Raw genomic sequence first — 24,316 nt, forward strand, 5'->3', positions numbered from 1 at the left:
CTTTTCCAAATTTTTCCTTTTCCTGTTCTTCACGCCCTACCTGTGGGGCGTAGGTACATATGTTCACGTTGGTATTGCTTATATTCAGTTAGACACTCATTATTCTATTACTTCTTCTGGTTACCCTTACAAGATGTTCCTTCCATTCGTTGTTCAAAATAATACCTACTCCATTTCTGCCGTGACTGTTCGAACTACTATATATTAACTTAAATCCATCTCAAAGATCTCCCGACTTATTACCTTTCCAACCAGTTTCCTGCACGCAAAGTACACCGATTATTCTCCTCTGCATCAAATCGGTGAGCTCTCTTCCTTTGCCTGTCATGATTCCGACGTTGAGAGTTGCAACTCTCAGGACTAGCTTCTATGGCCCCTTCCGTTTAAGGGGTAGCCCTAGCTCAGTTTTCGCAGGGGTCACGCGAAGCCGCAACTGCGCGTCGCTTATAGGGAACGCCCTAGACTCTAAATTATGTTCCATAGTTTTTCTTTCCGTGGTTTTAGCAAGGTTTTTACTGCCGGATGCCGCTCCGCACGCAAACTCTCCTTCTTTATCCGGGCTTAGGACCGACACTGATAGTTACAGAGCTGCTCAATTCACCCAGCAACTACCAGAGGCGGATTTAGGCAACTAATATTGCTACGCCGTTTTAAATATGTTTCTCACATGCTACCGTCGTAAGTACCTACCCACCTTAAATTCTTCAGAGCTGTCTTCTTTCATAATGGGTATTATTGTTCGCTGTTACAGTAAAACTTTTAATTAACTCATCTAATTGTTGTTTGGGTGTACATTGTTTCTATTTCAATGCGTAAGTAAGCTAAGCAGCTTTGAAGCAAAGCGAATCTCTACCGCACGTGCAGTCTTTTTCTGCTGCTGTTATGATACACATGTTTGATTTTGACAGATGTAAAATTTGTTAAGTTTCCATGATATATTATTTTCTTGAATAAAAGTAATTAAAATTCAAAATGATTAAGACAAGAAAAGTCGAAGTAAATAACTGTGTTTTTAACGATGACAGGAAAACAAAATACTTTTTTACATATTTGAACAATAAAGCTGAATCTGTTTGCTACGATAGTATCGCAGTGTTAAAAGAATATAATACTAACAGACATGTTAATACCAAACAATGGATAAAGTTGGAATTAACTTTGGAAGTTCGATCTATAGCAGCAGATAAACTAAAATGTAATTTAATTTCACAATGAAACACATTCACACGTATGACAAAGGAACAAAAAACGCGTTATGCATTTGCTGATATTGCAAAGAAAAATAAACCGTTGTCTGATAGTGAATACATTAAAGACTGTATTATTGTCGCTGCTGGAATTGTGAATCCGAATGGGACAACAACAACAATTTCAAACTATAAGTTTATCTCATGAAATAACGCGGAGTTGAATGTATTGGTGCTAATATGAATGATTAAGTCTTGTCAACATTACAATCGATAGCATGGTATTCTATAGCCCTTGTAAGTGATACAGCTCAATTATAAATTTTTATAAGGGCTTATATCCCTAATTTTAAAATAATTGAAAAACTTTTCTCAATGGAGTCAATAAGGGCCCAAACAATCGGAAATGATATATTTGATAAATTAATGATTGCTTAATGATATATAAATTACCATGGAGAAAACTTGTTAGTGTCACTACAGATGGAGCACCAAGTTTAACCGGCAAACAATTTGAGAAAAATAAAGGACAAGATTAGTGTAGAATGTAGTGATCAGGAACTATGATAATTAGTTGTTTTAGTTGTACTATGTCATATATAATTGTTTTAAACAGTTTTTATAATGTATTCTTTTAGAAACCATAGCAACACAAGGAACCGTCCAGCAAATAGCGAAACCGAGACCTTCCAACGAAAATATTCAACCCAAGCAGCAAACAACTAGACCTCTTAACATACTGCCTTCAAATGCTGCCAATATCAGACCTGCAAGCTCAGTATCAACGCAAACGATCGGTGCTCAAACTACTGTAAGTACTTTTTCTTTATATCTCATATTCTAAGTGTTTTTGAACTTTAGAGTTTGAAGGAATTTCAGTTAACAAAAAATTCTGGTATTCATTTTTAGTCGAATAGTATATAATATTCGTTTCTAGCACTATTACTTTTTATCGATTTATATATTTAGTAGTTCCTAATTTTAATTTTGAAGAGGATATTTTTCTTTATGATACGCAATGACCGCCCCAGAAGAAGCACAACCTTCAGGAGCTAAACCAAAAGAAGACAGTCTGTCGCTATTTACAGAAGCTTTGCCACTTTCTTTACAAATCGTTCTATTCCAATCCCCACCAACATACACTCCCATTTTCACGTCCAAGAAAGTTAATTGATCAGGGCCGTGTAGTATACCTTGCAACTAATTTGATACGCTTTATGATACATACCCACTACCTTGATTTCAAGTTACAAGGCATGTTTTGGCTTAAGAGATTATTCATTTCTCCTGGCTGGCATCCAATGCACGAGAGGGAGCGAACTAAAAAGGATTAGAAAAGAACAGGTCTAAAGGAAGCACGCATTTGTTTCGCTTGCACAGTAATTGGAACACAACATACAGAAAAACCTTACATATCTGTGAACTCTCAGATACCAAACTATATCACGCATACTCTGCAAAATGTGGATTCTTAACATGTATTGTTAATTGGATCAGGTGATTAACTGAACCATTCACATCTTAGACATTTAATTATATGTATTCAAGGATTCTACAGTATTAGCTGCCTTCCCTCGCTCAACCGTTTCCGTCTCTCTCTCTGTTGTCACATTCTCCATCGTTTAGGCCTCTCTTACACATGGCGTCGTCTACTTCGTTCCTTCAGGATCTTCGGGGTCGTCCTCTTTTCCTCCTTTCTATGGAGCTACATTCGGTTATTCTCTTTATCCATCTGCTGTCGCTAGTTGTTCTTACATGTCCATACCACTTTAGTCTTTTTTGTTCTATATGTGTGTCTGTTTCTATTGATGTTCTTTGCTTTATTTCGTCATTACTTCTCCTATCCATTCTTGTTACTTTGCAGCATCTTCGCAGGCATTCCATCTCTGTTGCTACTATCTTACTGCCGTTTTTCTTGTTTATAAACAAATTTCCAGCCCCATATGTCATAATACTTCGCACTGTGTTTTTGTTTTCATATTTAGGTGTCCATCCCACCATACTGAGTTAAGTTGTCGGATTGCTGTTCTTGTTTGTCCTAATCTTTGCTTAATTGTTGCCTTTTTCGTAATTATAAACCCCAAGTATTTGAATTTATCCTTTCCTTTGATTGTTACGTTGTCATCAATCTGTAGATCTTCTATGTCTTCTTCACTTGTAGATAGGTAAGACAATTAAGTAAGAACTTTAATCAAATGAAAGGCAGATATCGAGCACAGTTTATTAATTAAATCTTGCCCAAGTACTTTTGCTCCTAGAGCATCTTCAGGGGCATTTCGTCAAATTTTGGCCTATCCAACAATCTATTGACATTGTCATAAACATAAAATTATACATTAACAGTACACGGCACAAGGACAAACAGTTTAAAATTTAAAAAAAATTAAAAAAAACGGCGAAGCTACATTGGCATCAGGAGAATGCCAATCAATATGTAGCTTCGCCGTTTTTTTAATTTTAAACTGTTTGTCCTTGTGTCGTGTAGTATTAATGTATAATTTTATGTTTACGACATTCTCAATAGATTGGTGGATAGGCCAAAATTTATCGAAATGCCCTGAAGATGCTCTAGGAGCGAAAATACTTGGGCAAGATTTAATTAATAAACTGTGCTCGATATCTGCCTTTCATTTGATTAAAGTATTTACTTAATTGTCTTACCTATCTACAAGTGAAGGAGACATAGAAGATCTACAGATTGACGACAACGTAACAATCAAAGGAAAGGATAATTTCAAATACTTTTTGCGACTAAACACCGAGCCCAAAATTTCAAAGCTTGCTTTGTATTAAAAACTTTAAGAGCTGCCGTCTGCATAACATATATTACATGTTACGATCAATCTGCGAATTATTTCGAAAAGTGTTTTTTATCCTAAAATTTTACAGACTTTATAAGCAGATAATATATTGACCTTCGTTTCAGTTGGTGTCATCTATGTATTTATTTTAAGCATGTAACATATTCCTGATCTTTGAAATGTTCTTCTTCTTCTTGTAGTGCCTATCCGTTTCGGATGTTGGCGACCATCATGCCAATCTGTATTTTGCAAACTGCTACTCTAAAAAGATTTGTGGTTGTTGTGTTGAACCAAGTATGTAGATTTTTCATCCAGGAAATTCTTCGCCCTCCTGGTCCTCGTTTTCCTTCTACTTTTCCTTGAAGAATCAACTGCAGCAACCCATATCTTTCGCTGTTCCTGATGATGTGACGGATGTATTCAATTTTGGCTGTTTTTATTGTGGTCTCTTCCTTTTTGCATTCTTAATAAAACGTCCTGGTTAGTAACGTGATCTTTATACGATGTCTTCAGGATTCTACATTTCGAAAACCTCAATTTTCTTACAGTTAGCGTCTCGACTCAACTCCGTACAACAGTATAGGAAAGATGTAACATCGTAGTAACCTGATTTTTATGGGTACTGATAAATCGTGGCATTTGAAAAGGTTAGCCATTGTTTTAAATACAGATCTTACTTTCTCTATCCTATATTTTATTTCTAGGGAATGGTCCCAATTTTCATTGACGTTCATACCAAGGTAGGTGTATGTTTTTACTCTTTCTATTGGTTGACGATTCACACTGATTCTTTCAATTTTCTGTTCCTCCTTAGAGATCATCATACATTTTGTTTTCTTAATGTTCAGTGAAAGTCCACATCTCTGACTCACTTCTATGATTCTATTCATTAACTTCTGGAGGGCTTCATAACTGTCAGCGAATACCACCGTGTCATCCGCGTATCTGATGTTATTGATACATTCTCCGTTAATTCGAATTCCGGCTTCAACATCTTCTACTGCTTCTTGAATGATTTCCTCAGAGTATATGTTAAACAGCAAGGGTGATAGTATACATCCCTGTCGGACCCCACGTTTGATTTTGATATCATCGGAATGAGATGATTCATTGAGATATTCAGTGTATCCTTATTTCGCGATTTACATTAATGCCTGTCTTTTTATCGTTCACCTGACATATTTTGTCTTCCAAGCTACAAGCATTCTACTTTTATGTTCTCCAATAGCATTATTCGCGTCAGTGCTGCTGCTGTCTTCTTAAATTTACAGGTAGCTTTGTCTATGTGAGTTCCACAAAGTAGATTTCTATATATTGGGTGCCCAGATAATTAAGGTTTTCTTGAGGGTTGATCACTATGTCATCTAGTATGAAAATTGATCTATTTACCCTCTTTCTTCTAATTAGAAGCACGGCTTCTGTTTTTGAGGCGCCAGCTGGAGTTCGTGTTCTCTTATCCATTTGCTGATTGTTTCCATCACTGTGTTTGCTATTATCATCAGAACAGATCGTCTGCGTATGCAATTAGTCCCGCGTTTTCTGGTCCTCTTATTCTGAGGATTTCATCATATAGGACGATTTCGTCTTTATTGATAACCCATCTGGTAGTGCCAGAATCCAACACAGACTCAAGAGAGAGAAAAGCAGAATCAATAAGCAAACTTTTTACTAAATACTGGTACCGCCATTTATTTTATATTGTGTGTCGCTCAAGTACTTACATAGTCAGCTGAAATATTTGAAAATACTCCTATCTTCGAGAAACAAATTGGTATAATTCGTTTAATATTTTTATAATAATTATGGATATGACGTTTTATTATGAATATATTAATAATTTGGACTTGTTCTTTACTGTATTTTCTTAACTTATTCTCTTCTTTTCTTAGGCTTCAATAGGTAGCAAACAGGTAGCTAAAATTCGCACCAAAGCACCACAGATCCGAACGTCCCCAGCCCCAAAAGCAGATGCAGCTAACCAGACACAAATTAAACCTTACTCAAATATCCAACAGCAGCAACAACAACAGCAGCAGCAGCAGCAACAGCAACATCATATCATGGGAAATAAGTAAGTAAACCTATCAGATAAGTAAGTAAACCTATCAGAATATATTTGTAATTATAGTATTGCATGAAGTGGAACGATAGATATAAATAGTGAAAGTTGATATTTTCAGTGAAAATTTACTTCAATATCGTATTTACAGTCTACTTTCATTGTAACAATGATTTTAAACTACTTTTTGATTTGGCATTTATAACTGAGAAACCAAAGTGACTTTTCCAGAATGCTGGTCATGAACGCCAATGGTATGACTACCACTATGACACCGGGATCCCCGATGACCGCTGAAAAAGTTCAACAACTTGCAAACCAAAACAAAGCACAGCAGCAACAAGGCAACCCTCAACAACAACAGACACAGCAAACCGTAGTGATGCAGCAAATGCAACAGCAGCAACAGGCTGCCATGCAACAGTATCAGCTACAGCAACAGGGACAGGCGAATCAACAAGGACAGCAGACACAACATATCCAGCCCAAACCCATGATGAGTACGTATTGTATGTATTTATTTGTTAAAACGTCTTTTTCGTTAGTATTAAATTGTAAAATCGTGGACAATTAGTCCTTGTACCGTAATATGTCAGTTTTGAATGTTTATGTATGCCTTTTTATTCTGTAATGTTACTTAGATGGGGCATAGTCTTCTCATTGACTGTTTTTTTTCTTTCAATTTTTCTTTCCGTTATTGAATTTATAAGCCTGTCTCGTCATCCCCAATAAGAATGAATTGGTTGCAATTATAAGTCTATTTCCATGATTCCTCTAAATTTTTCGCTTGGTTTTTATAATGTTTTGGAGTACCATCATATAAAGTCTTCGAGTTGTAGTAAAATCTTTACTTCCAAAGTCAATATCGACAATGATAGGATAGTTTTATTTTTGAAGGATTTTACTTTTTTATATATATTTGTGTAGCCATGAGCGAGGAAGCCATACTGGTTCTGGATCATCTGTAATGAACCATTGAAACAAAGTAAAAGACCAAAAGGTTGGGAAAATACTCTTATTCTACTAATGAAAAAGGGGACAGAAACAATTATGAGAACTATAGACTCATTTTTCTAGCCCAAGTCGCATTTAAAGTATATACTAAAATAATAGAGGATACATTAAGAGCCGAAATTGAAAAAAAAATTGAGGAACAATCGGCATTCCGAAAACAAAGACAGGCAACAGAGAATATTTTTGTAATAAGAAGCATAATAGACAGAAAAATGGAAACAGGGGAGGAACTAGCACTAGAATCCATAGACTTGAATTCTGTATTTGGCACAATAGATAAGGAGTACTTGATAAATGTTTCAAACAGCTAAAAACAACGGTTGGATACAATCGACTTACTCCTTCACAAATTGATAAACTACTTTATGCAATTTAATTTAATTTATTTTATTTTTTTAAATTTTATTTTATTTTGTATTTTATTCTATTTTATTTGATTAAGAAACACGCATGGGACAGCGTTTACGACTCCACGATTCCACGTAGTGTGTGGGCGGGCGATCTTCCGTTTCATTGCGTTTCATTGCATTTCTGTTTCATGGCGTTTCTTTTGTTTTTATTTTTTTACACCTCTGCGCAATCCATTGCCCGCGATAAGAAAGCTGTTCTTCCAACAAGATGCAAATTAGTAAACAAATATAGAAGATATAGAAGAGATGGAGAAGTTGACGATGATAGTAAAAATAAAAAAAAAGTAAGATAATAAGTTTAAACGGCAAAAATATAAAAAAAATAACATACAAAGGACAAAAACTAGAAGAGGCAACATTTGGTTCATCATCAGCGAGCCTCATAGTCCACACCTGAATATAGTCCTCTTCCTCGTGTTTCCAACCCTGTCTAACTCGCGCCACTCTAATCCAGTTTTTATTTTGTCTTCTTAAATCGTCAGCCCATCGTGTATGTGGTCGACCGATGCTTCTCTTCTTCCCAATAACGTCTTTGTCCATCGCCCATCCGCCATTCTAGCTATGTGTCCTGCCCATCTCAATTTTAATGTGGCTATCCTTTAGATGACGTCAGTCACCTTAGTTCTTCTCCTGACCTCTTCATTTTTATTTTGTCTCGCAGGGTTATTTCTAACATGGATCGCTACATTCTTCTCAATGTGACTCAGTTAGGTAGCCGAGGCTTTTGTTAAAGTGTTTCTGCTCCGTATGTCTACACTGAGAGGACGCATTGATCAATCTCTTCAGGAGTGTGGGCAGTTCACTTTTAAAAGTTTCTCTCAGTTTTTCATATGCTGCCCACTCAAGACCGATTGTTCTCTTCAGTTCCTGGGTCTGATTATCTCCGTCAATCATATTTGTCATCTCCTAAGTATTTATATTTATCTATGAGTTCTACTTCTTACCCACCAATTTATAGTTAAAACTACATTTTCTGTAGCTACAACGAGTTCCTGTACCATCTCTCTTGCCATTCCTAGATCCTCAGCTATTACGACTATATCATCAGCGAAACGTAAGTTGTTTAGATATTCTCCATCTATTTTTATTTCCTTTGTTAGCCAATCCAAATTATTAAACGTATGATCCAGCACATTATTAAAAAAGTTTAGGTGACATTGAGTCTCCTTGTCTAACCCTACGCTTTATTTTTATGCGATTACTATTACATAGTATGTAATTTGACAGTGGTTGTTGCATGTAGGTATATTCTTCTTCTTCCTATGCCGTCCCCATTAACGGAGGTTGGCGACCACATGTAGGTATATATTGTATACTAATTTGGTATACATATAGTCTATTCTGCATTCTTTAAGCGTCTGCAGTATTGCGGTTGATAAATCTCTAATTTTTTGCATGAAAAGAAGATGTATATTTAATATAGTTCGTATACAAAAGGAGTTCCAAATAATTTCGCAGAAAGTAAGGAGTTCAACAGTGTTGTGTACCCACTACTTTACTGTTCAACACATATTATAAAAAATTATTCAGAGAACACTTACAAGATTTAAAAGATGCCATACCTATTAACGGCGAGATATTCAGCAGTCTTTTCGGTATCTAGAACCTTCCAAAATACTAGTACCTATAACGATGCTGGAACGAATTGGAAAAGCATCAAATAATAATAAATATCGTCCGTTACTATTAATACTGTAGTGTAAAATCAAAAGAAAATCATGGCTAAACAAGTTTATACAATGGACCGCATAGATATCCAACAAATCGTGTAGAAGAGCTATTGATAAAATTAGCTGGACCGATGTGATCAAAAAACATCCAAAGAGGATTAATAGCACAATAAAAAGAAGAAGATTAAAATCATGATTTTGTTTCAGATTAAATTTGTTATGATATTGTGTAGGATGTACATTTTATTTTTATTTTATCGATGTCTGCGTTTACTGATCTATCGTTGATTTAGTTGATATTTGTAAGTTAATACTCTATATGGTATAGTTGCGGTAAGAAATATAATAGAACGCTCAAAATTGTAGGTGTTAATAGTTCTGCTTTAAGATAGAGCAACGGCTGGTTGTTCTGGTAATTAAATATGAAACTAAAAATATTTATTTTTGCTAAAATAGGACATATAAATTAATTTTGACCCTCCCCTAACCGCATGCTTGCATTGATAACTGATAGTAGAATAGCTTTTGTAATTACTCTTGTTATTGAATTTATTGATACTAAAAGAACTTTATAAAACAGAGTTAAATCTAAAATTAACGTAAGTATACAGTTCAAATTTTTTCAAAATTCAGCAAAAAATGCAAGCATGTCCCCGCTTTTTTATTTATTTTAAAAAATACAAAACCTAAAAATATAACAACTTTTTTAAAACGAGAGTCTTTTCATTATTACAACACAACACAACAATTAACAAGGAATCACTTAAAATACTTATACATTTTATTAATTTTCTCTTTCTTCCGTATTTTCTGCGACACTATCATCATTCAATTCAATAATAAATTTATTTCCACCATCAATGTGGAAGTGTCCAATCTTATAATATTCTTCAACTTTGTTCACTTTGGCGGTTCTTTTCTGCCAGTGTTCTTTGGTAATACTAGATACCTACTTCTTGTTTAATTACTTTAATTACCGTCTTATCAAATTTAGAAAATGTGTTTGCACGCTTTATACTTTGTCCCCAAAGGTGTGATTCTAATCACACCGGCACTGGTATTTTCTACAAAATCAATGTTGTTGTCGTACGCAATAGTTTCACCAACATTGTCCCACGGACGCCACATCACTATTCAAAATAATTAAATTTCAGCAAACAACACACTACACTCTACCAACGAACTGCTTCCCAAACATTGTCGCATTTAAAGCGTTCTACGGCAACTATAAATGTGTCGTCTGCGTTTTATCTTTTTTCGTATATAAATATATAAATGCATATATTGTTAAAAATTGCGCCATCTTTTTTAGTTCAAACTCTCCCTACCATCAACTCTCAGCAACTCCAGATGGCAGGTGACAGACCCATCATGCCCGTCGTTTCGATGTCCACGCAAGCCAATTCCCAGCAAGTACAACAGATGTCCCAACAAAACATAGGTACTATACAACAGAGCCTTCCTCTGCAGTCCAATCTTGCCGTAACTCAACAACCCATGCAGATGAATATGCAGCAGTTGCAACAGGTAGTAGATATATTTACTTTTGTACTTATTTATTTTATTTAAAAATTTCAATATTCGGTACGAAGTTAAGTTCGTGAATTACGTAATACATTGAATTTCGTTGATACAATTAGTAATTTGATATTGCGTTTAAATGTGGCGGATACAAGAACAGGCGGACTGATCTCCCGCGAAGAACGGATTAGAGGAACTCATATTAATGGGCGGCTTATACTCCCCAAGAATCTGTATCTATATCTGTTTTATATCTGAAAACCAAAAAAGGTATATCGATGGAAGGCAACCGTATATACGTATTTCTGACTATTGCTCGTCTTCAGTACGGGGAAGCCAAGGAGCATGTTAACTTGGGAAAGGGTCAAAATTTCATATATATATATATATATATATATATATATATATATATAATATATACCTAGGTATTTCCACACTTTATGAACACACTGTATACATACATATGGAGTTTGTTAGAATGTCAACCGAATGCACATTCTCAGATGCCGCCTTTGAAGTTTGTCAACTCGCGATCGCCATATTTTAAACGGAAACACAGACTCTTATTGAGAAATTTGTGACAAGCTACGAGAGACCCTTACATTTTTTTATACATCCTTGTCAAAATTTTCCACTTTTATTAAAGTTGTATACTCTAGTCGTAATTTTAACAATCAATTTAATATTAACATAAAAAATTTATATTGTGTTTTATATATATATATATATATATATATATATATATAAATATATATATATATATATATATATATATATATATATATATATACATTTATATTATTTATAATATATAACACTAATCCCAAACAGTGAACACCCTAACACACGCTACCACTGAACTATTTAATGCACTTCAGATAAAATTTCGCTGAACAACACTGGTTCCCTTTAAAACATGACTGATTTCGTTTGCGCGTACGAGATGCACAAACTTATCGTGTCAAGCAGAGTGGGCATTCTGATTGTTTTATTATTCTGTGATCTAGTAGTGTCATCTATTTAGCATGGAGGATAAAAATATGAACTACTAACTAAAACCCAGTTTTTAAACTTATATTGGCTTCTCCTATACAACAAATGAAAAAACCCATTTAAAATTTTAGTCAATTAATATTTTGGCTTCTCTGTACATAACAAGCGCTCTATGTAATTCTTATGCGCAATTATGTGAATTAGTCACACTCTTATCAAATATAATTCACTAACAAAGTTACTAATTGTTTTAACGTCGGTTCGGTGTTCGGTGTTTATAGATATCTTGTTACGATTTTATCAGAAGGGCTAGGAGAACAATGAAGTATTTGAGGTTCATACTTCTTTCATGTTAGAATTGAAAGACTGAATATTATGTCTTAGACAATATACTTCAACAATCATATCATATTTAGTTAGTAGGTATGGGGTACAGTATGTATGTAAAACATACACCATAGATTTTTCCTAACCTAGTTAGGAAACGTGACAAGTGCTAAATGTGAATAAATTTCAGTTGCAGCAGATGGCACCGCCGGGAACGATAATAGGACAAATCCAAACAAGTCCAGCCCAACCCACATCAATTGCTCAAGTAACTTCAAGCCCCGCGCAAATCCAACAAATGCAGACCACTGCTCCACAACAGATAGCTATCACTCAGCCTCAACAAGTACCTTTACCTCCGACGATAAATCTGCCGAAAGAAGAACCGACAGAACCCACTACGACCGACAATACCCAAGTTCAGAATATTGCTGCTCCTGTGGAAAGTGTCAAAGAACCAGTTGTTGATGGTAAGTAAACTACACTAAACCTTCTTGTGGATATTTATTATTTATTCATTATGTATTTTTATATCGGCTCGGTTGAACATATAAAACTTATCGCATAATACAAAAGTGATCATTAATCTCTTCTAAAAGTTGTTGATAGTGAAATGTGGCTGTGTACCTGAAGGTAAGACGCCATAAGAAAATACAGAAGAAGTAGTTGCTGAAAAGAGCACGCATGTAGTTTGTCCCTCAAACTTAATCCTAAAGATAACGAACAGTTTGTAGTAAGTACAACTATTTTATTATAAAGTTTTGCAACAATGATTTATTAAAAAAATAAGTTTCTCTCCTTGTTCTTCATCTACGGTCTGTATAGAAGTGCTATTCTAGTATGACAGCTGCCAGTTTTCGTTGTTTCTCCAGTTTGAAAATAGGCCACATATTTTTTAAAGGTTTGTTTGTAAACAAATCCAATTGCATACATTACAATGTGATACTCGATTCACCAACTGTGTAGTAAATTTATTTTTAATTAATTTTTTGCTATATCCAATAACTTTTGACTTCGACTGGAAGTGACTAGAAGTTACTATACAACCAAGCACACGTATTAACAGCCAATATTAATTGTAAATTAAACAATTATTCACACGTATTTTATCAACAAACTAAAACTGCATCAATTAAAACAAAGGTTAAAACGTTTATTCTTGAAGTGTTTTACTCATTTATAGATTAGTATTTAGAAATAGAAAGCTTTTAATGAATATACACTTATTAATCTTGATTATTCTTGTGTGAAAATGAAATGGGAACATAAAAAAATGACAGCTGTCAAAATTGGCAATTTTGATTTAAAGCAAGCCATATTTAATAATTATTTATGTCAATTTATATTTTCAATAATATCTTTTCTAAAAGACAGTCCAAAGATATACAGATAAATAGTAATAATATGTAATATAAGTATTCAATCTAGTATAGGACTGTCACCCTGATTAGTGTATTTGTTTCCCGACACTCATTGTAAATATTAAAGTTCCCGCTTTCCTTTTATTATCCTTCGGGAAACTCTGCAGAGTTGCACTACATATAATCGGTGAACACGTAGATGCGTCATTTGAAATTGGATTTTTCCATGAATGTTTACCGGGAAATTTCGTTTAAAAACGTTTCTGGGAAATCGCGTTTGATTTAATTCACGTTCGGTAGTTAGTGCGCGGATACTTGTTGGATTTATGTGTATGTTGAAGTGATTAAATTATTATACATAATGAACATTATGAAAATTATACTGTCGCGGAAAGGTTAGTACGTACACGATATTGTGATATTTTTATTTATTGTGTTGTTATTCGATCTAATTAATTTGTACTTCTTTTAAAGAAGGTGTCTATATGACATCTTAATAATTTTCGTTTTTGATTAGGAATATTACTTCTTTTACGAGTGTATTCGTGGTATTATTAATTTCAGTGCCGGCTAGATGTAAACATTGTTCTATAATTTGTAATTTTAGGCCAGTTCTTGGATAACATAGTAGTAGAAAAATATTGACGGTTATAGTCACATATGTTATTATTTATTTTGTCATTTCATAAGTCTGAGTCTGAGTTATTATCTTCATACTTTTTGTTTTTTGTTCTAATTCTTTAGTACATTATGTTTGCCAGAGGTTGCAAAGTTCTTCATGATCTGTCATTGGTCATGTTGTTTTTTTTTTTATTTTTAAGAAGTTTGTTTTCTTGGGTGTGTTTTTAGTTCTCAATTTTGTTTGTCGGAAGTTTCTTATGGAAATTGGGAGTCGTGTCTTGAAACAGTTCTGTTTCTTCGCAGTTCTTAATTATCTATTTATTTATATTTTCGTTCATTATTTTTGAAATTTCTTTCATAAGTCTAAAATTTTCTCTATTATCCAACTTATATTTACTTGTGCATTTTTGCATCCTACCGTTTTATATGCTAGTTTTGATGTTTTCTTATTACTCTTCCAGATATTAATTTTTTTTAGGTTTATTTTTTTTTAAACAGCAATATAATATGCAACAACCGGTCTAGGGGCCACATTTTACCTTTAAATCTAAAGATGCGAATTAGTGGGTTGTGATCTACTCTTTTAGTGCTCCTGCTCTTTTAGTCCTGGTTTGTAATAGGTTTGTTTATTAACATGTAATCAGTTTCGTTTCTAACCGTTTCCATCTCTCTCTGTTGTCCAATTCTCCATCGTTTAGGCCTCTCTTACTCATGGCGTCGTCTAATTCGTTCCTCCAGGATCTTCGGGGTCGTCCTCTTTTCCTCCTTTCTATGAGGATCCATTCGGTTATTCTCTTTATCCATCTGCTGTCGCTAGTTCTTTTTACAGGTCCATACCACTTGGGTCTTTTTTGTTCTACATATGTTAGTATGTTTATTTCTATTGATGTTCTTTGCTTTATTTCATCATTTCTTCTCCTATCCATTCTTGTTACTCTGCAGCATCTTCGCAGGCATTCCATCTCTATTGCTACTATCTTACTATCATTATGTCACAATACTTCGCACTAATGTTTTATAAATCTGTATTTTTGTCTTCATATTTAGGTGTCTATCCCACCCACCATACTGAATTAAGTTGTCGGATTGCTGTTCTTGTTTGTCCTAATATTTGCTTAATTTTTTCCTCTGTTGTTGCCTTTTTCGTGATTATAAATCCCAAGTATTTGAATTTATCCTTTCCTTTGATTACGTTGTCTTCAATCTGTAGATCTTCTATGTCTCCTTCACTTGTAGACAGGTACTCTGTTTTCGCGAGGTTAATATTTCCATAAAGTCCACGTTTCCATGCCATAAAGCAAGATGGACCATATGTAGCACTTGACCATTCTGTAGCGTATTTCGAAATGTAGGTTTTGATTACATAGAAGCGGTCTGAATTTCACAAAAGCTTGTCTTGCCATTTGTATTCGGGTTTTTATCTCTTGTTGTGGATCCGATTGGTCATTGATTGTGGTGCCAAGGTATTTAAAAGTTTTCACGCGTTTTATGCGATCGTCACCTATGCATATTATCGGGTTTTCTGGAGGGTTTCTGCTAATGACCATATATTTCGTTTTCAAAATGTTGATTTTGAGGCCATATTTTTTACCTATGCTATTCACCCTATCAAGTAATAACTGCTGATCTTCCAATTTATCAGTTATAATCACTGTGTCGTCCGCATAGCGTAGGTTGCTAATTGGTATGCCGTTCACCTTAATGCCTAATTCCGTGTCTTCTAATGCTTCCGCAAATATATTTTCAACATATAAATTAAAAAGCATCGGAGAGAGTATGCAGCCTTGGCGGACGCCTTTCCGGATTTCAAATTCATCCGTATATTGGTCTTGATCAATCCTCACCTTTGCCATTTGGTTCCAGTATAGATTCTGAATAATTCTGATCTCCTTCTGGTCAATGTTGGCCCTATGTAGTAGTTCCATCATGATATCATGTTTAACATTGTCAAATGCCTTCTCGTAGTCGATGAAGGTGAGGTAGACATCTTTTCGTTGATCTAAACAGTTTTGTATTAAAGTGTTCAAACATAAAATTGCCTCTCTTGTTCCTAGTCCTCCCTTAAAACCGAATTGTGTTGACCCGCTAAGTTCTTCTAAACTCGGTTCGCTAATCCCAGTCCGAACTGTCTAGTGAATTTAGTAATTATTTTTTTGCGAAGTTAGTTACTTTTTGACAGACTAAAAGTGGCTGGAAATTACTATACAACCAAGCACCCGTACTCATAGCCAATATTAATAGTAAACAAACTAAATAGTAAATAAAATAGAACTTTGCGAATTACCGACAATCAATATTTATTTATCTGCACCATATAATAAATAGTTATGTTAAATTATAACAACTAAATATATATTTTTTAAATATATACTACCCAAAATTTGATGGGTTTAGTATACACTTCGACTATTTAGAATAATTCTTCTTTTTTTAAAGAAAGAAGTCTGTAATAGCAGGATACTTGAGCTATTAATACTGAGAAGTAGGAATTGTTGTGTTGTAGGTTTCCGACAATGAATCTGTCAAAATTGGTCCAAGCTAAGCGAATGGAGTTGTATCTTATACATTCTTGAGTGTAATATCCTAAGAAAGAGTTTCAGCAAGTGACTCATTAAACTGATTAAGCGGTGTTCATTGCATTTTGTGGCATTAGCTGTTTTTGGGATCATCACAAAGGATGACTGCAGCCATTCTCACGGAATGTAACCAGTATCATAAATTCTATTGAACAGCTTTACCAAGATTTCGATATTCTCCTCGTCTAGTAGTTTTATTGCTTCTATATTAATTTCATCTGGACCTGTTGCTTTATGCATCTTTGTGGTTCTAACTGCATATTCTATTTCACTTCGCATTATTGATGGCCCTGATAAGTTTTCGGAAGGAAGTTTGCGCGTTGGTTGTGTTGGTCTTTCGTCATTAAAAAGTCTTTCTGCGTATTCTTTCCACGCCATTGCTATCTCCTCTTCTGACTCTATGTATTCGTTTCTGTCGTTCCGTATTCTTGTTCTGTGGTGGCTTTTGTGTATATTCGATATTTCTTTGATCTTCTTATGTAGTCCAAAACTATCTCCTTTTTCCTGCAATTGTTCTATTTCGTTGCACCTTTCCACCATCTATCGCTCTTTTGCTTTCTTAATTTTCTGGCGAATTTCTTTGTGTATCTGTTTGTATTTGTCTTGATTACGTTGTTGTTTATGTTGCCTTCGCTTTTCCATTAGATCCATAATTTCGTCCGTCATCCATTCGTTATGCTTTCTCTTCCTGATCTGTGTTTTAACTTCCCTGTTTACTGCCAGAATCGTTCCTTTAATATCATTGACCATCTCTTCGATATCATCATTTTGTTCTATTATTCGCATTCTTTCATGAATTTGATTTGCATAACTCTTCTTCAGATTTTCGTCTCTCATCAGTTCTCTTGTATTTATAGGCGTGCTGGTGTTTGTATTTGTTCTCTTAATTTTTGCTAGTTTTAACCTCACATCTGCTATTAGCGGATTATGATCGGATGCAATATCAGCACCTGGATATGCTGCGATTCTTTTGATAGCGTTACGAAATCTTCTGTTTATTAAAACGTAGTCAATTTGGTTTCTAATTATTCGATTTGGACGGTCTCCTGGTGATTTCCAAGTATATAACTTACGAGGTGGGAGCTGAAACCATGTGTTCATGACGACAAAACCGTTCTCCTGGCAGAATTCACACAGCAGGTCGCCTCTTTCATTTCTAACTCCAAGGCCGTACTCTCCAATTATGTCTTCATATCTTCCTTTACCCACCTTGGCGTTAAAGTCGCCCATTATTATGTTTATGTCCTCTTTCTTTGTTAGTCTTATTGCTTTTTCCAGATCTTTATAGAACTTAGTTATTTCTTCTTCTGACTTATCTGCTGCTGAATATCTAGGCCAGCCTTGGTATATTTTTCTTGTAGTTTCTTCATCATGTAACTGAGGTCTTCTTGGTTTTGTGCAATCAATACTTGATCGTCTGCAAAGATTAAAGTACCTATATAGGTATTCGTTTCGTACCGGTACTCCCATACCTTCGCATTTTCTTTTCCATGTAGTCAAGGCTTTCTCTAAGTATATTTTGAATAGGGTTGGAAATGTGGAACAACCCTGCAGGAGCCCTTTTGTTGTGGTGAAGTCTCCTATGATTCTTGTTCCCATTTTAATGGACACTTTATTTTCTTTATACAGAGCTTTTGTAGCTTCTATGAGTTCGTCTGTATTTCTAATTTGTACATTGCCTCCCATAGTTCTGACCTTGGTACAGTCATACGCCTTTCTCAGGTCCACAAATGCCAAATGTATATCTCTATTTTTTGTCCTTTTCGTTTCCAACAATTGTTCCGATGTGTATATGTGGTCTATGCATGATCTTCCTACCGTGAAGCCTGCCTGATCCTCCCCGATTTTGCCTTTTATCGCTTGCTCTATCTTTTCTCGCAGTATCTTCCCATATAATCTTCCTATTGATGATATTACGCGTATTCCTCTGTATTTTTCGCATCGTTTTCTATCTCTTTTCTTAAATATAGATGTCATATATGCCTCCGTCCGTTCCTTTGGGAGCTGTTCTCCATTTATGGCTTTCTGAAATATCCATTTTAACATCTGGTGTAATTTTTTTGAGCCGTACTTCATAAGCTCAGGTGAGATGCCTCAAGGTCCCGGTGCTTTCTTATTTTTGATTGCTTTTATGGCCGTTCTCATTTCTCTATCTGTTATTTCTATTTCTTGTTGTGGGGATCTGCGTCATCATCGCCTGTTTTCTTTTCCAATAAATTGTGGTTAATGCAGTTAATGGTTCCTTGTAATAGTCCTTCCATTCTTTGTCCTGTATATTTCCCAATTAAATTTTTTCTTCTGAGTTTTGTTTCAATTCTCTCAGTACTTTCCATGACTCCGAAGTTCTTGTACCTCCTATGTATGTTTCAATATTTAAGCAGGTTCTTTCCCATTCTTCATTTTTTTTGTTGTGTTATTTGTTTTCACTTCTCTATCTTTTTCTCTATATTCTTTATAAACTTTATCGTTGTTTGTAGTCAGCCATTTTCTCTATAGTTGCTTTTTTTCTTTCATTCATTTCATTCTTTCTTCATTATTTTCTTGCGTACAATAAGTGGATAACATCCTTTGATTTGACCATGCCAAATGTCTTCTGAGGTCCACGAAACCTAAATATGCCAGTTTGAGTCAAATTACTTGATCAAATAAGTCAAATTTGTCAAGGTCAAAAACATCTCGTAACTTGAATGGCCAGAAAACTTACCAGATCGATGGGCTGTTGTAAAAGTTAGACTTGTCAAATATATTTCACAACAAGAACAAAACTGATTCGACACTTTAATCCAGATCTGGCTTCTACAACTTCTACAAGAAAAACTTATTAATAAAACTGCTTTAAAAAAAAAATATGTTTTTAAAATGCTTTCTTGTGTCCTTGTGAATATCTTTATGCGAGCTACATCCAAGAGTTTTAAATTAATGAAAGATTGTTTTAGAGGTTTCTAGAAATGACGAGAATCCTGTCTTTCAGCATGCCTCTTACAAGTGAGTTCCATCTCTACACACAAACCAGCAGTAATCTGCAAGCATATTTTCGTTCTAAAATCTTGCTTTAAACGATTCAATTGAAGGGAATCATGAATTGGTTTCTTTTGATCGCCATCTTTTAGCTTGTCTCTTAAAAATGAGTTCCGGGGCATCTCTACCTATAAACTAGAAATAATCTGCAATTTGTTCCCTAGGTATTTAAAGGTCCATTTTTGGCGCATACCTTTGACAACATTTTTCTCTTAAAAATTCTCAAAAATCTTCTGACTCACATACATAAAAAACAGGAATATTTTTTGTAGACTACTTGCATTAAAAAAACAGCAAGGGCTTTTAGATTTCACCACATATTTTTCATTTGTATTCATCGTATTTGATTGAGTTGAGGAGTGCTTTCAAGTTTATATAGTTCTCCTTCATGGGAGCTGCATAACCAACAGGAATAGAAATGTGATGACTGCCATTCTGAATTACCACAGCTTTTAAACTAAGTTTAGAGAAGTCTACGAATCGCCTCTACTCGGTCGGATTATAGTGCAAATTTAGACATTTCATCAAATCATTAACATCTGTAGAAACAACAAGATTCTCTTTTTTTTTTTTTCAAAAAAAGCAGCACATCCAGCTACCGATGTCTGTAATGCGAGACTGACATTACGTTTAAGAAGATTCCATTGCTGTAGTCTGGACCCCAAAAACTCTGACTGACAAGTCAAGATCTTGAATGGGGTCGCTCAACTTTGGATATTGAATTGCCCTTCCTTTTTTCATTGACAACCCTGCTTTAAAGGTTGTAGTCAAACAGAAGTATTAACCATCAGTATGGTTGTTAAGTTCTCGTCAAACTAAATTTCCTCCAAACTGAAAACGTGTTGCTAAGAATCAACAAGTATTTTTTTCTTTTGTTGAAGGGATAATTAAACAATTTCATGGTGATTATTCGTTTCAGCTAGCAAAACTATAGAGCTGTTTTGGAGCCCGAAACAATTGTTACGACAGTGTTATTTGATATGTCAAAGCACGTTCAGAAAAATATATATTTCCTATTAAACATGCGATTTGTCTTCGAATTAGTTCGCAGAATACTATAACATTAAATTTAATTCTAACAAGTGTTTCCTATTTTCGTGAGACAAGTATTTCATAGACGAGACCTTAGAGATGGAGAATGGCAGAACAAAAAGGACTGGAGACGTTGGCTGAAAGAAGGAAGGCGGCGACAGCTGTAAAAATCCTTGTATAGATAGAGATAGAAGTATTTCATCCTCCTAATACTCTTAACAATACCTTTTTGAAGCCCTATCCGCGAGATATAATGAATTACTCTAGTACTAAGTATGTAATACTATTCACTACTTCAATATGCCAATATGACTTTGACAGTTATAGCTGTTTAAAACGTCTAAATACATCAATTTCAAAATGGAATTGAGGCGTAGTCGCCGTAGCTTTTCCACCCCAATTAAATGTTGCCATGCATGTTTTACATCGCAGAAAGGTTCTAAGTTTAAACAAATGTTTAGTATAAATACAAATGCATTTTTCTTTTCTAGCAACATCGACGCAACCCGAAATCAAAGAACCTCCGCCGATCGCTGAAACCAAGCCGCTTCAGAACGGTGTTGAACCCAGTATCGTCCAACCAGCCCCGATTCCCGGTACAGTGCTCTCTTCCCAGCCTACTAGCATCTCGGAGAATAACCTTCCTGTGGCCACAACAGCAGAAGAAGTTAAGGAGAGGTGTCCTCCGAAGGCTATGGTCAAACCGCAAGTTTTGACCCACGTCATTGAAGATTTCGTCATACAGGAATCGTCCGAGCCATTCCCCGTTACTAGAAGCAGTTTGTTAGGAGATGTTAAACCGACCCAGTCTTCCAATGATAAAGACAGTGATGAACCTCCAAGTAAGTTTATTATTGTCTTTTTATACATTTTGGAATATTGTACGGAAACTTTTTTGGATGGCTTTAAAAACAGATTAGAAGAAAAAGAAATGAATTTTTTTTTTTAATTTTCAAATTATTTCTTGCTTTTGCCCAATTCATAATTCTTCGATTCAGGTCCAAATAGCTTCCCGCCCTTTTTTTATTTCTAATTGAAGTACGAAAAAATGTATTTCTCCTCCAAATAGTAAACTGTTTCTCTTTTAAGTATTTCATCAATCGCAAAATTTTGAAATCTTGGTTTCGCTTGTTTTATTAGACCATACAATTCGGCTTTTAGCAATGGTTCGTCAGCAGTAATATTAATTTATAAGCGAAAAATAAGAACACTTCTAAAAACATCTTCGCATTGAAATAAAAAGAAAATGTTACCTCAGTATTTAGAAAGAAGAGCACTTAGATAGAGTGATATATATATATATATATATATATATATATATATATATATATATATATATATATATATATATATATATATATATATATATAATATACTGCTGTCAACAAGTGACCTATTTTTTTTGCTCGCCCGTATATATTCTTCATCGAATCCTCCGTCTGTTTATCCACGTCACTTTCAAACCCAACAATCAATTCAATATTAAACGATATACCTACGCCGACCTTCATACTATCGATTCTACTTTTACTCCAATTACCGACTTATACTTTTTAAATTAATCGTCGATTGTTCTTTACAGAAAAGAAAAGAGCGTCGTCTCCCTTCAATATAAGTTCGGGAGGGAAGGGAGATATGGCGGCTAAATGTGAAGCTTGCGGAACTGTTGATCTCAAGGCCAAGTTCAAGAAGAACAAACGGTTTTGTTCTGTCGCCTGCTCTAAAAGGTATGTAATAGCTTATTGTCTCTATATTTTATGTTTGATTAGCAATTTATAGATTCTTTTGTAATAACAAATTTATAATGGACATTATATCACATAACCTATAGAAAGTTTAATATACAGGGTGAGTCATAAGAAACTGCGGTTTGTTTTAGCTGAACGGTATGTCCATCAATTGTTTTATTAATATGAATTGTAATATTTTAACGAACGATGTAACGTTTGTGCAATTATAGGTAGGAACTTAATTATTTCAAAGCACGGTATTTTCCAGAATATCTAAACATTTTTAGAACTGTCAGCATAAAAACTTAGTACGTGATAGTCAATCTTTGTGAAAGTTTATCCCGCTTTTTGTGTTTAATCCAATTGTTCAGGTGTTCCATAACGGAAAAATAAATTTGGGATTATGTGAAGATACGATTTAGCTACATATGACTGTGATGTTAATGTCCAAAACATAATTCCTATTACAGATCACACAACTGTCTTGGTCTCAATATATATATATATATATATATATATATATATATATATATATATATATATATATATATATATATATGTATATATATATATATATATATGTATATATATATATATATATATTTATATTAATATATATTATATCGCTATTTAACTTATTTATAAATTCAATTATTTTTGTTAAAAAAGTTTTCAAAATTACTAAATTTAGAGAAAAATTCATTAGGTATTTTTTAAAATAGTTTTTAAGATGTTTAGCAGTTTTGATTTACTAACAAAACCAATTTTATTTAGTGAGTTAAAGTTTATTTTTCTAGTTTCACTTTGTAAGATTTTTTGTATTTTTTTATAGAAGCTCTTGATAAAGATTGTAAACACAATCGAAAGCTTGACATAAAGAATAGTTTACTCCAACCCATAAAAAACATATTTATATATATATATATATATATATATATATATATATATATATATATATATATATATATACATATATATAAATATATATGCATAAACAATAATTTTTAGTTTTTACAACAATAACATTTTTAGTTTTTACTTTTTTTATTATTTCATCTTTAATCAGGTTGAACAATAGAGGACTCCAGATGCTTGATATTCATTCTTGCAGAATTCTCGTTTGCTCTTTTATTTTTTGGATTTGTTTTAGTAGTTGTTTGGTCAGATCTGGTCCTCCGTACTTTAGGAGTTCGTTCGATATTCTGTCCTCTCCTGGTGATTTTTTATTTTTTAATTTCCTTAATGCTCCCTTTACCTCATCAATATTCGTTTCGAATTCCTCAACGAATTCTTCATTTGCTGTCACCTCCGGTGTTCTCGTCATTATCATTATCGTCGCTTTTAATAAATAGGGATCGAAAGTAGTCTGCACATGTTTCCTTCCGAATGTGTTTCGTCTTTATTAGTTCGTTCATCTCTTTTCTTTGTCCTCTGATCATTCTTCATATTTCTTTTTGTGTTCCGTAGAAGTCGTGTTCCATCTGTTTTGAGAAGCTCTGTCATTGTTCCCTTTTTATTTGCAGAACTAAAGTATTCGTTTCATTTCTGATTCGTTTATAGTGGTTGTATGCCTGTTGTGTTCTGTATTCAACAAGGCTTTCTTCTTTTCTTCACATTTTGTCTTCACTTCTCTTTAAACCATGAGGTTTTCGTTTTTGATATGTTAGTGTTCAATGCTTTCCTCTCTCCAAGTGATTCTGTTGTTGCGGTAATTATGTTATTTTATGAGTTTTTTCCAGCTTTTCTCGAGGTTATCGTTTTCCAATATTTCATTCCCAGCAATTTTCTCTGAAATTCTATTTCTGTATAAAAGTATTCCGTGGATTCCGTATTTAGTCCTTCGACTCGTCATTTTTGTTTGTGTTGGTGCCGCTCTCTTGGGTGTGAAGTATTTTATCATGATTCTTATTTTACATATACTAGGCTATGGTCGCTACCTACATCTGCTGAGTTGAGTCATCTTACGTCGATTATTTTTGATTTATGTATATCTCTG

At 34.2% G+C, this 24,316-nt stretch overlaps 1 protein-coding gene across 8 annotated transcripts in view; it reads left to right on the top strand.

The window, feature by feature from the left end:
• The window catches only part of LOC140445291 (uncharacterized), a 196,856-nt gene that overhangs the window by 161,534 nt on the left and 11,006 nt on the right, over positions 1–24,316 (top strand). For 5 of the 8 annotated variants that reach the window (XM_072537227.1, XM_072537222.1, XM_072537223.1 and 2 more), the window contains 7 exons: positions 1,826–1,998; positions 5,878–6,059; positions 6,267–6,556; positions 10,454–10,668; positions 12,173–12,452; positions 21,082–21,432; positions 22,173–22,317. In XM_072537227.1, coding sequence (XP_072393328.1) covers positions 1,826–1,998; positions 5,878–6,059; positions 6,267–6,556; positions 10,454–10,668; positions 12,173–12,452; positions 21,082–21,432; positions 22,173–22,317 — 1,636 coding nt within the window. The remainder of the gene's footprint in view (positions 1–1,825; positions 1,999–5,877; positions 6,060–6,266; positions 6,557–10,453; positions 10,669–12,172; positions 12,453–21,081; positions 21,433–22,172; positions 22,318–24,316) is intronic. The other 3 variants (XM_072537224.1, XM_072537225.1, XM_072537226.1) reach the window with 3 other exon arrangements.

The sequence above is a fragment of the Diabrotica undecimpunctata genome, chromosome 7, assembly GCF_040954645.1.
Source record: "Diabrotica undecimpunctata isolate CICGRU chromosome 7, icDiaUnde3, whole genome shotgun sequence".
Lineage (NCBI taxonomy): Eukaryota > Metazoa > Arthropoda > Insecta > Coleoptera > Chrysomelidae > Diabrotica > Diabrotica undecimpunctata.